Genomic DNA, 13,135 nt, shown 5'->3' with positions numbered 1-13,135 from the left:
AGCCTGTTCCAGTTCTTAACGACCCTCTCAGTGAAGAATTTCTTCCTAATATCTAAACCTCCCCTGGCGCAACTTGAGGCCATTCCCCCTCGTCCTATCATTACTAATTTGAGAGAAGAGACCAGCATCAGCCTCACTACAGCCTCCTTTTAGGTAGTTGTAGAGGGCAATAAGGTCTCCTCTCAGTCTCCTCTTCTCTAGACTAAACAAACCCAGTTCCCTCAGCCACTCTTCATAGGTCTCAAGCTGCATTGCTGAATGTAGACAGACTCAAACAATGGTGAAAAGTGAAATTAAAGCGAAGTCTAAATTTCTTGCTTTACAGCCTATCTCATGATAGAGAAAAGTCATGTTGAAAATAGTATCAGGATTAGAATCATAGAATCATAGAATCATAGAATGTTGCGCCCTCTAGAAATCATCTAGTTCACCCCCCCTGCCAGAGCAGGATATCCCCTAGGACAGTCCACACAGGAACGTATCCAAGTGGGTTTTGAAAGTCTCCAGAGAAGGAGACTCCACAACCTCCCTGGGCAGCCTGTGTCAGTGCTCTTTCACCCTCACAGTAAAGAAATTTTTCCTCATGTTGAGGTGGAACTTCCTATGTTCTAGCTTACACCCATTATTTCTTGTCCTATTACTGGGCACCACTGCGAAGAGACTGGCACCTTCCTCTTGATCCCCACCCCTCAGATATTTATATACGTTAATAAGATCCGCTTTCAGCCTTCTCTTTTCAAGACTGAACAGCCCTAGTTCTCTTGGTGTATTAGGTTCATAATGTTCAGAGATAAGCCGTATCTGATTACTTAAGGCCAGGTCTGTGGGTTGTGTAAGTCAGTGACTTCAGTGGAGTTACATTAGTTCTCATGGATCTGACCTCGTATCCATACTGCAATTGGCAATGGAAATAGATAGATAGATAGACAGGTAGATGGATAGATAGATGGATAGATAGATAGATAGATAGATAGATAGATAGATAGATAGATAGATAGAAAGAATGGATTTATATAGCGAGAGCCCTTTATCGGTGATGTTTGTTTTGAATACAGAGGTCTGCGGTAAATATGAATCAAATCCTCTTCTCAGAAATGAGAATAATTTTTAAATTATGGATCCATTGTTTAGAACTAGACTCACATTGTGTAAATTGTGTTTGGGAAATTCTTAGTCTTGTCCAGATTTGGTTGGTTGGTTATTTGGCTTTGGTGGAAAGAAGGGAGTAGAACTCCATGTTCTTACTCCTCTATTAGCAGATACACAGCACCGTTCTTATTTGCAGAAGCTGCTCTTCAATAAAAAGTATGTATATGCCTCTTAATATCACTCAAAAGGATTATGTAATTTAGAAAGGGGGTCAAAATAAGCTCTCTAATTCAAATACCAAAAAAAAATTAACACACAGAAATATAAAACTTCAAGAAGACAGGGAGACAGTATTTGTCCCTCAAGACAGCATTACTTATGCCTTTGATTACCTAAGACATCTGTATGTTTTTAATTTTTAGAGGGGAAATGTTTCATGAAACTCAGAAAAGAAATGCCATACTCTATAAAGCTGGTTTGTTCTTCCCCTTTGAGAGTTTCATGAAGCATGTTATCTTGCATACGTAGGTACGTTCCTACCAAACCACAGTGGCTCTCAATCTGAAAAAAAAATATGCAGTGCTGATGCTTTCCAATGTATTTATTTATTGCACTTAGGGTTTTTTTAGAAGAACCATTCAGAAAAACCTCCATCCAACCTACTCCTGTAAATATGAAGGAAAATGTGTGATAGACAAAGTAACAAGAAATCAGTGCCAGGAATGTCGCTTCAAAAAATGTATCTTTGTTGGCATGGCAACAGATTGTAAGTATATTTTTCTGGTTTTCTTTCTTTTCTCTTTCTTCTTTTTTTTAATGCGTGCTTTTGCTTCAAGTATGTTGATTGTTGCAGGTTGTTAAAGTAGAACAGCACTTTTTTGTTTTTAGTAACTTGTGCTGGGGAATTATTCTCATTGCGTCAAACCACTTCCATAGGGCTGTAATTTTTTGTTTATCCTTCACCAGACTGCACTTTCTCCTGGCCTTGCCAAGCTGAGTAACAGTAGGAACCTTCACTCTTTGGAAGAGAGGAGAGAGGAATGCATCTGGATGGACACTTTGCTTGAGAAAAAAACATCTTGTTTAGAAAATTCTGGAGGATGTGAAATTGAATGTCGTTGTATGAGTCATCCTGCAGTTGTTTGTTTTATTTTTAGCCCTGAAGAAGTTATCTACTGCAAAGAATTCGACTCTCATTCTAAAAAACTAGAAAATATGGCTGTAAGATTAACCCTTAGGGATCTTTTCCTACCGTTGCACGGGGCTTTTACACCAATAACTTTGATCAGTGCGAATGGGAGGAAGTCATGTAAATCCTCCTGTGTATTAAAATGTTAATGGTTGTTGCCAGTGTAATCCTGACAGCAAAACAGACCCAACAAACAACCGAAAAGTAGGCTTAACTTTGTATTTCCCATTGTTAATGTAATGTATAACAGTGCCTTCTCTCTAGGGGGAAGCAGAAGAAATGGTGCTGTGTCGTTTTAGCCAGGTAGACCTTGAAGAGAGGGGTGGGATAACCCTGGGTCACCAGTGTCCATCCAGCCCAGGCTGAGACAGGGTTGAGCATCACCCAGGTGGCGGCTGTGCCGGGGTGGGAAGGTTCCCTGGCTCTGAGTAGCCCGGGCGTTACCATGGCTCCGGGCAGTGCTACGGACCAGCACCATTGGTAGGACTTGTGGGAAGAGCCCAAGGCAGATTGTTTCTGATTGTGTAACGCAAACAAGTCGTGGAGCCACCTGTGCATAATACTCCCACTTTCTTAAATCCACATTACCTGCTGCTGGCTTACAGGAACACGTTCTAAACACTTCACAGCTGCGAGCGTGCTGACAGTACTTTACAGAAAGCAAAAGTGCATCTTTCCCAACATGGATTACTCCAAGTCCATTACAGCAGCACTTTGTCTGAGTCCTCATAAAGCTTTTATGTATTAGTTTTATTAGTGGAATAAGCTGCTGAAGCCAATGGAGGCATACAAAACATTACCAGAAAGGTAAGTTGTTCTTTGCAATCCAGGCTTCTGAGAAAATGAAGTTTGGAGTGAGAAATCAGAGAGACATGTTAACTGTGGGTCTTACCAAGGTACTGCTTTACTGATTAGTTAAGGTGTTTGTAATCAGTTAGTACCTCAGGCATAGAAGAGACCAAAGTTCAGGCAACCTCAAGAGCTTCCTTCCATTTTTTTGTGCTTTTTCCCCTGCTAGTGGTGTTGGATGACAGCAAGCGGTTGGCAAAGAGGAAGCTGATAGAAGAAAATCGAGAGAAGAGACGTCGGGAAGAGCTGCAGAAAACCATTGGGCACAAACCAGAGCCAACAGATGAGGAATGGGAGCTCATCAAAATTGTTACTGAAGCACATGTGGCCACCAATGCACAGGGAAGCCACTGGAAGCAGAAAAGGAAATTTCTGGTAAGGACTGTAGTCTTTTACACTGCTCTTGGAGCCAGGTTCCTTCCTTTCTTCTGAAGTTCCTTCCCAACATCACAAGCCCAAAGAGGGTATGTCTGCCAGAGTATTGACATTTATGAAAAACCATGATTTTTATAGTTACTACTTGCTTATTCTTGCCTGAAACTCTGTGTTTGATCACACCATGGATTTTAAAAGATAAACAGTGTGCTGCTAAGTTAAGGCTTACCCAGCTGGGTACTTTGAATGTGCTGTGACACAAAAAAGTAGAAAAACGTTTCACTCCTTATGAGCAACAGTAGCATACCATATCTTTTTTTTATACATTGTATCTAGGGATAGTTGTCTTTATTAAAGACTAGCATACAACATATTCCAAGTGTTAAAATGTCAGGTTGTAGGTGAAAGCTACTTTTTGTTAATAAATCATGCTTTTTGCTTCTTTGTTCCAAAGTGAATACTTTAATTAAAATAAATTTGGCAAAGAAAAATTAATTTCAGTGAAAGCAGGCTGATACATACAGTACAGTGTTGGGATCACATACTACAGAGTGAGTTAAGTTTTCAGCCTGTACCTAAGGATCAGAAAATAAATGGTGATTTGTAATGGTCAGCCTTAGAAAAGGATTCGTTTGATTTTTCTAAATTGATTTTTAAAGCAAATAAGTGCAGAAGGCAAAATATTTATACAGTTCAAAAGAGGGTTTATACACTGGGTTTGAGGAATACACAGGGGTCTTTACCAGTCCGTGTATACAAATCAGATAGAAAATACTCATTTCTTGGAAGCCTAGGCTCCTAATTCACCTAGGAACCTTGACCCACTGTTAAATTGGTAAGAGAAATTACATATTCAAGCCACTTAATCCATTTTATAATGTTTTGTTAGTTCCAGTGGCAGTGTCTTTATTTCTGTATAAATGCTGGCAGTAAAATGCAGTTGCAAAAATGTCAGCCCATGGTCGCTGATAGAGGAAGCAAGAAGCAGCAAAGCCCTGTCCCGTGGTGCTCCCTGGCAAGGTTCACAGCGCAGGTTTTAGCAGACCAAGAAGCAGCTGCAAGGTTTCGTTGCGTAGACAGGAGTGCTGCTCTTTCAGTGTCTTCTGGTTTGGGTTTAAAGCCTGGGGAGCTTGAGGCTCGGGCTGGGACTTCCACAGCCAGTTCCTAGGTCAGCCCAAACTGCTGTCGCTGCAGCCCTTGCTGCGGGTCCTCCTGGTTCTTGGCAGAGCTCACCTGCTGGAGCCCAGTGGTTTCAAGATGAGCGTCGGAAGCTCACTGACGCCTTGCAGTGAGCGCCAAAGAGAAGGTCAAGGATAGCATGCCAGCCCCAGGTGGAGGGCTTTGAAAGCCCTTGCCACGAGCTGTTGAAGAGGAAAAGGAGCTGGTCGCACGCCCCAGGAGCTATGGGTCAGTTCTTAGGCAGCGGAGGCTTGTTCTTCAACAGCAGGAGCTCCTTTGAGGGTTTTCTCCTGTTGAGGTGAGGTAGGTGGCGAGGGCTCTACAATTGCACAACCTTCTGGAGTGTGTTAGCTTCAGCTAGCGATCTCAGCTTCTTTTGCATTTCACAAGAAAATGCTGTGTTCTTTCTTTTTCTCCCTAATGATGTTCTGCGTGGTTTTAAGTATTTGGTCTTCTTGCTTGGGAGTGATGAAGGTTGTTTATCATGGGCACACAGACAATGTGGTTTAGTTTCCCAAGACTCAGGAAGAGAGGGAGCCTAGAACTGGTATTATTTGAGTTTTTTGGTGGGAGCCGTCAGATAATTGAGCCCAGTCCTCTTCATTGTTTCTTTACAATTGATGCTTGCTTTATGAACACATTGATGAGTTTTTTCTTGAAAGAAGTTAGATTTGGATTCAGATTGGTGACAGACCCGTGGAAGGATCTTTTGTGATGTGTGGCTTTAAAAAAACTGCTGAGCACAGCTTTTTATTACAGACAGCACTTTCAGCACCTCCCTTATTTAAGTGCACTAATATAAATGTCATGATATCCATCCGTTTTTAAGACCTTCTTTGAGTTGTATCCATTCTTTGACTTTGTAATGTGAACAACTCCCTGGTGGTTGGCAGATCTTCTACTACTGCAAAGCCACACTTAGTGAACAGAACAGCTTTGATATGTCTGTTATTAAAATACATGGTAATATTGACAAGCTGTCATAAAATCAGGTGAAAAAGTTCAAGTGTAGTTGGAATAAAAAATCTCTTATTGCAGATTCTTTTTGAAACTATTTCATTATATACCCTATTGCAATCCTCTAAATATGATTTTTTTTTTTTCTCTTTGGAGAAACCTCGAGCTGAAGTCATACAGAAGATGACTTTCTACCAGAATTGTACCCAGACAAGCTCAAATTCTAGTCAGTTTATCTAGGCTAGCTTTGTGTTAGCCCATTCTTAGTCATCGGTTGTTTTAGCCTAGTTTTGGAAAGAGGCCTCAGCAGTTGCCTGGAGCTGTGTGATACCAGGCAGTCTGTTCTGGGGAGGATTTCAGAACTTGGAGAAGGTGAAAGAGCCCAATTCTGCAAAGCTCTCAGCATCTTCTTCTTGCCGGTTAGAAGTCACCTCAGCTCCCTTTGCTTTTAAAGAACTTCAGAGTTCTTGGCACCTATAGGAAGCAAGGACATGCCTACATTTTTAAGCAAAAAATGCGTACGCTACACCCACAAAATATTCAGATGGAGACACAAGGAGGAAACTGCATGTGCGCAAAAATGCAGCTGCCCACACAGGACAGGTAGCAGCATGCCAGTCACCTGTGTCTCTGCGCAGTCGCCTCTTTCACAAATGCCTTACAAAGAAAATCACATTTTGTGGCATAGTGGGCGTTACTTACATAGTGAATAGTGTTATTTTTTATTTTAGCATATCTTCCATCACCAAGCAGCACAGAGTATGAAATACTTACTCTTAGGTAAACTGTTCCTTTAAATATCTTTGTTTATGTCCTTAGCCAGAAGATATTGGGCAGGCACCAATAGTTAATGCCCCAGAAGGTGGGAAAGTGGATTTAGAAGCCTTCAGCCAGTTTACAAAAATCATCACACCAGCGATTACAAGAGTGGTGGATTTTGCCAAAAAGTTGCCTATGTTTTGTGAGGTAAGATTTTCTTGCACACCTCATTCATATGCCTGTTGTTAAAAACTATTCAAAGTACTCCTGGCATGGAACTAAAAAGAATCACTGTGTTTAAAATCAGAAAAAATAGAGGGATTCAAAACAGATGGAACTAGAATCATCTGGATTTTTTGTGAGTTTTCTTTTTCCTGTGATTACTGAAATTCTGATCTTGTTCGTCCTGAAGTCGTGGTTCATTAGAGACTCAAATGTGTCTTTAGAGGTGGCCTTGAGCAAAGCAAATTAACAAAAAAAGGCTGTCCAGAAGCATCTTTCACGTATTTAATCAGATCTTCCAGCACACAGTTCCCTCTGTGTTTTCTGGCTCCGTAGCAGGTATGATATTGTGAAATTGGGTCTACACATTAACAAAATCTTCAAATTCAGGAAAGCATCCCTATCCAGGAATGACACTTGCCTCATTGTGTTCCCTAGGCGTGCTTTTCCTGAATGGGAATGTTGTGCATAAAAAAGTCTGCAAAAGTATTGGATTGTCATTCCACATAGATACTCGTATGTAAAATATACTTGGTTGCACTTTAGGAATACGGAGTCCCCAGGCTGACCTTTTTTACACTGACCAAATGGAGTGGCAGATGAAATTTTTTTCCTAACTTAAAAGTGTTACTGGAATATTTCAGTCTTAATAATTTAAAGTTTTGTGAGTCCCTTAGGATCTACAACCATGGGAGTTTTAACGTGGAAATATCCCCAGTCCAGCCATGGAAGGATGCCTGCCTGCTTGCCCGCACGGCAGAGCTGTGAGGTGCCAAGTGAATGACATTCAAATTGGGAGCGACCATGGTGAATGAGTTCATCGGGCTCCCTAACTCAGGAACAGTGTTTCTTCCTAATAACTAAACATCATTCAGGAAGGAAGTTTAAAGCAGCCATAGCATTTTACTCTTCTGTGGCTGGCAGCTTTTCTTTAAGGTCAGTCAAGGAGAGCTATTTATGTCCTCTGACACCTACAGAACAAGAAGAGGTAAATATCAGTAGTTGGCATAGTGTAAATAGCTCTCCCTGGCTAACCTCAGCATTGGCTCCATCAGCCAAGAAAGCATTAAACAGTGGACAAGCATGAAGATTTTTAAATACACGGAATGTGCCCATAGATCAAGAGGCCCCTGCAGCATTCAGTGTCTGAGGGAATCTGTCTCCTCTGATTTGGCGTTTGTTGGTGGGAAGTTGCAGTGGTGTACCAAGATAGTCTTTTTAATTTAGAGAGCTTTACTAGTCACACACAGACTGCGGTGCCCGTCTGACATCTCATACTCCTCCTGGCTACCGTGGGCCCACTTGTGTCAGAGCTGGGCAGGAAGCTTGGGTGAAGAAGTCAAGGCATCATTGGACATAACCTCTGTAGGTTATGCAGCTCAGCTGGGACAGGTTTTGTTTATGAGACAAAGCCCTGCTTTCTTCATCTACTCCTCAGCATTTCTGCTGTTGTTTCCTTCTTGCGTTTCTTTCTGCTTAGGAGATGAAGATGGAGGAGCAATTGATCAGTTTGGTGTGAGTTTGAGTGTCACAGGCATCAGTGGTTCTACACTGGCTGAAGGTGAAGCTGAGTAAATAACCTTCTAGGTAGCTCAGCTCAGTTCTATGGTGCCGCATTACACGTGCTGGCTGCCAGTATGTCTTGCAGAGGTGAGCACCTCAGGTTCCTGCCTTTTGATTTTTCTCCCTGCAGAGAGAGAAGGAAAGGGCGAGATGTGGCGGGTGATCAGTCACATTTGGTGACCCCGCTCCTGGAAGGTGCTGTGGTAACAGCACTCAAGCGATGAGTGTAGGTAGCATTGAAACCTGGGTAGCTGGGAGCAGAACTGATATTCAAGCCCCCTCTCTTTGGTAATTGCTGCTACCTGAGGCTTGGCATCCATGAAAGAGGTGTCCTGTGTGTCCCTCGGAATTAGGAAAGCAAGTGAAGGATGGGCATAGTCAGATCACTACATCATAAAGAAGTTTTAAGAAGGTTCAGGTAAGAGGAGAAACTCTAATGGATTGAATTGGTCACTCACAAAACAGCTGAAGTGTCACAAAGTATCTTCCCTACTGTTGCCTGTGGCTTTTCCACTGTTCTTCTACTACTTCGTCTTCTTTTTTTCATTTCTTTTTTCTTCTCCCTTCTTTCCTTTCATGACCCTTTTTTCTCTGCAGAGAAAATTTTATTTTTAACTTCCCTACTTCAGTCTCCGCAGCCGTGGTATTGTTGGGCAGCAGGACCACCGCTGTGCCTGTGCGGCCGTCCCCACGCTGCTGCTGAGGCTGAGTGTGATCCACAGAGAAAGCCATTTGCCCTGAACGGGATGAGTCATTTTTCTTGTGTATCAAACACTCCACACCTGAAGTTGGCATTGCTGGAAAAACAGCTGCATTATTCAACTCCTTTTTTTGACAGTGGTTAACTTTGTGCTTGAACCTCTTAACAGGGAACTGCTTGCCAGTTGCCTTAGGTAACTTGTCTGGCATCCGCTCTGCATCATTTTACAGCAAATCAGTGTACTGCTCTGCGAGTACACAGTTCCCACATAAACCTCTAGTTGGTGAGGTTTTTCCATTTTGAATTGCAAATCAGGTAAATATAGTAAATTTATATGAATCAGAAATTGATAGATTTTTTGCCTCCTTTCTAGCCAAGTAGAAATGAATTGCTTTTTCATGTACGTGACCTTTGCTGTTGAGTGACAATCTCAAAATAGCCTTGGTGGGTTTTCCTATCGTTGAATTACCTATGAAAACATAAAGACATGCTTCACAGCACACACTCTCCTGATCCGTCAGCATCCACCTTATACTTTATGAATATAGAACCCAGCTCCACCAATTTGGACAGCTTACCTTTTTCAGTGTCATGGAAAAGACACATCTAGCCGCATGCCCTGAAGATCACAGTTTATGCACTAGCATAAAACCTGGAGCTATACCAAAAATTTTCTGTCTGTCCAGTGATAATGTAGGGAGTTTAGGGAGATCAGCCTTACTAGGCTAAATACAGTCTAAGTTCCCTGTTGTTTAAATGAGTAGTGAGAATTAAGAGTGCACGCCCCACTGATTGAAGTTTCTCTCCTATACACAAAAATTTATTTTATTCCTTTTATTTAAACAGCAGCCCACTTTTACAGACCCTCTCAAATGTCTTCCTTTTCCTTTGGTCAGGTAAGAAATAAGCATGGCTGGCAGTGAGTTTAACCGGGATGGCTGAGGTCTGTACCAGCCCCAGTTCTAGTTTATTTTGTTAGGCTGTGTAGTGCGCAGAGAGCTCAGGAGTAGAAGAGAGAAAGATGAGCAGCTGAGCGCCATGACTGCTTCAGACATCTCAGGTAGATCCACCCCCAACAGGAGACAAAACCAACAGTATCTGTAACCACCAGCCGGGCACATGACAGACCTGCTTTACCCTTCCCATTTTGTGAAATGTTGTGCAAAGCTACATGCTTAAGGTTTACTGAACTTAATTTTATAGTGCTCCCACAAACTGAGCAGTTCCATGGAGAGCAGCACTTGGGTCACTTCATCTCAGCATCTGAACCGATTTGGTTTGTTTTGAGTATCTCGCGCAGAACCGCTTGCCTACAGCTTTGTTGTCACTAGATTTCCTAATCTAGCGTGAGGATGTTAACTTGCTGGCAGTTTCTGACGGCAGGAATGTGAGTTTTGGAGGTTTGTGCAGTGCGGTCGGTCAGCAGTGTGTTTGGAGGGTGGCCACGCTATGCGACGTAGTGACCTGGGCTGTGAACTGCAACTTCATGCTCTTGGATTAATTGTAATTGTAAAACCAACTCAGTTTGAAAAATGTATCTTTTTCTTTACCGTTTACAATTTCTGCAGCTGCCATGTGAAGACCAGATCATCCTTCTGAAAGGCTGCTGTATGGAGATAATGTCCCTCCGAGCAGCAGTTCGCTATGACCCCGAGAGTGAGACTTTAACACTAAACGGGGAGATGGCGGTGACAAGGGGCCAGCTGAAAAATGGGGGTCTTGGCGTGGTGTCTGATGCCATTTTTGACCTGGGCATGTCTCTTTCTTCATTTAACCTGGATGACACCGAGGTTGCCCTTCTTCAGGCGGTTCTGCTCATGTCATCAGGTGAGAACAGAAATACATTGGGACCCCAACCATGTTGAAACTTTAGCCTCTGTCACAAGTCTCTTTTTAAAACAGTTAGGGTATGTTAGATCTTGTAGTGCTGGACAGAGTAACTGGGAGAAATTTTCTTTCAAATTTGTGATGCAGTTAAGAATTAGTCTGGTGAACGCTAGGTAAAAAAACTCAGGATGTTCAGAGAGATGGGCATAAAAGTGGCTTTGGTACCACACCTTGCTCAGTTTAGTACTTAGGGAGGAGTCAGGAATGATCATCAGAAAGAAATCAAATCTGATGCTGAGCCAGTTTGTCTTGAATGAAAAACTAATAATTTAGCAATAGTTGTCCTTACAAGAAGCTCCCTGCTCCCCTAGGTACTGCCATGCATGGAGCAGGATGCACAGTTCATACATGCATCCATCAGCCTCATACACTTAGTTTGACCTTCCTTCTTGTTTTTCTACTTAACAGCACCACCACTTGCCCATGGGCACTTGAGAGCTTCCCTACACCAGGACCATTTGCTACAGGTCTCTTGGTAGCCTGATACAGAAGCAGCACAGACCGTTTCATATGATTTTCAGCAAGTTTTTAACTTTTTCAAATCAAGTGTGTTTTCAAATATGCTTCCACTGACTGCACCAGCCCAAAGAGGAAATTCCATTCCTGGGCAGTGGCAGATTTGGCAAGATTTTGTTTTAAGACCACTTTGAAGATTGGGCACTGAATAACAATACAGAGACAGTGATTTACAACCGAGTCTGAGACAGAAAGGTTTCCACATTAATCACGACACAGCACTTGACCTTCCTAATCAAAACATTTTAATTTCTCTTTAGTTCTCTGTGCAGTGATACCTAAGTAGGGATTTCAGAAGGCCTTTCAGAGGACCTGCTTTCCGAGAAGTATCTCCTGAATAGTGACTTGTGAAAGAAGCTTTCCCAGCGCCCATCTGGGTGCTGGTTGAGATAATCAGCAAAGCTTTTGGCCTCTGTTGTTCCTTGGTGCTTCATAACAGCTTTCTTTGCAGCTCACCTGTGGATCAAAACTTGATCAAAGCATTGATCAGACTAGAAAGACAGGTAGGAAAGAACTATAATTTAGATATCTGACAAGGAGATATTTTTTTTTATTGTTTAGTAGTTGTTTTACAGAAAGAAACCATAGCTGAGATCAGGGATCTGTTGCTCTAGTCACTGTAAGGAAACACTTCCTAAAGAGCTGTACTATAAATGGGCAAAGCAGGCAAAGGATGAAGAAAGGAAGGCTTATGTCCTTGTTTTAGCAGGGATAGCACTGATACGTGAGGTGTCCAGGAAGTTGTTCCTGGCGCAGCCAGTTGTCCAGATGTTCTTGCTCTCCCACCTTTCTTTCCTAACAGCAGAGTCACCCTATTTTAATTGGCTTACAATCAGGAACTTGTTAAAGTTTTGCTCCTTTGTGTCTACAGATCGCCCAGGCCTTGTTTGTGTTGAAAGGATAGAAAAATGTCAAGAGGGTTTCCTCCTGGCATTCGAACACTACATTAATTACAGAAAACACCATGTTGCACACTTTTGGCCAAAACTGCTGATGAAAGTGACAGACCTGCGAATGATCGGAGCCTGCCATGCCAGCCGCTTCCTGCACATGAAGGTGGAATGCCCCACAGAACTCTTCCCTCCATTGTTCCTGGAAGTCTTTGAGGATTAGAGAGACTGGAGCAGTTCTCCGCATCCCCCGTGGCACTACTGGCTGTCATTTCATCCCGTTGCCCGGCTCTTCTCACCTCTGTTTGTTCTTCTTCTTTCGTGCTCTTCTGTTTCTTGAGGCGGGGTTGGGTTTTTGTTTGGGTTTTGTTTCGGGGTTGCTGGGGGCAGTTGTATACACATGGATGAAAACATCCCTTTAATGCGGGTACTTGTGACTATTGCAATTTGTTCTGCAGTCCTTTGATGTGAGTGCTTTGGCAGCTTAACAGTGAAAATACAGACTAATCTCATTCACCAGCACTTGCGTGGTCACCAGCTCACACACATGATTGCTTGGAAAATATGGGAGAGAAATTGAAGTGGCAGAAAATAAATTGGCCTCCAAATTAAAACAGTATTGTTAATCTGACCATGGCAATTCTGTCTAGTATTACCTCATCTTGCAGGGCACAAGTGACCGATTCATGAGGTGAAATTTCTAGTCGTCATGGTTGTTTCTATTGTACCAGTCGCCATTATGATCTAGGATCTTCATCACCATCATGATCCCATCATTATCTGAGGATACAGATACAGTTTAGCTGTGCCCCATAAATCAAGCACTTAAAATAATGCAGAGTGTTAGAAAGGACTGACTCATTTTTTTTTCCATGTGTATAAGAAAGTAAGGTCCTTCATTTGAACTGCAGGTAACTTCACTGAAAGGTCTGTTGGAGTAAAGAAGGGAATTTGATCCTC

General features: G+C 42.4%; 1 protein-coding gene across 3 annotated transcripts in view; it reads left to right on the top strand.

Annotated features, from left to right (window-relative positions):
- LOC104277105 (thyroid hormone receptor beta) overlaps positions 1–12,672 on the top strand; it is a 45,452-nt gene extending 32,780 nt beyond the window's left edge. Inside the window, exons 3-7 of one of the 3 annotated variants that reach the window (XM_009873832.1) lie at positions 1,708–1,855; positions 3,297–3,502; positions 6,458–6,604; positions 10,451–10,709; positions 12,157–12,672. In XM_009873832.1, coding sequence (XP_009872134.1) covers positions 1,708–1,855; positions 3,297–3,502; positions 6,458–6,604; positions 10,451–10,709; positions 12,157–12,398 — 1,002 coding nt within the window. In that variant the 3' untranslated portion in view covers positions 12,399–12,672. The remainder of the gene's footprint in view (positions 1–1,707; positions 1,856–3,296; positions 3,503–6,457; positions 6,605–10,450; positions 10,710–12,156) is intronic. The other 2 variants (XM_009873687.1, XM_009873758.1) reach the window with 2 other exon arrangements.
- Positions 12,673–13,135: the final 463 nt, after the last annotated feature.

This window comes from Apaloderma vittatum, unplaced genomic scaffold, assembly GCF_000703405.1.
Source record: "Apaloderma vittatum isolate BGI_N311 unplaced genomic scaffold, ASM70340v1 scaffold11350, whole genome shotgun sequence".
Lineage (NCBI taxonomy): Eukaryota > Metazoa > Chordata > Aves > Trogoniformes > Trogonidae > Apaloderma > Apaloderma vittatum.
The sequence above is the reverse complement of the archived record's forward strand: the minus strand, read 5'-3'. Positions and strand labels throughout refer to the sequence as shown.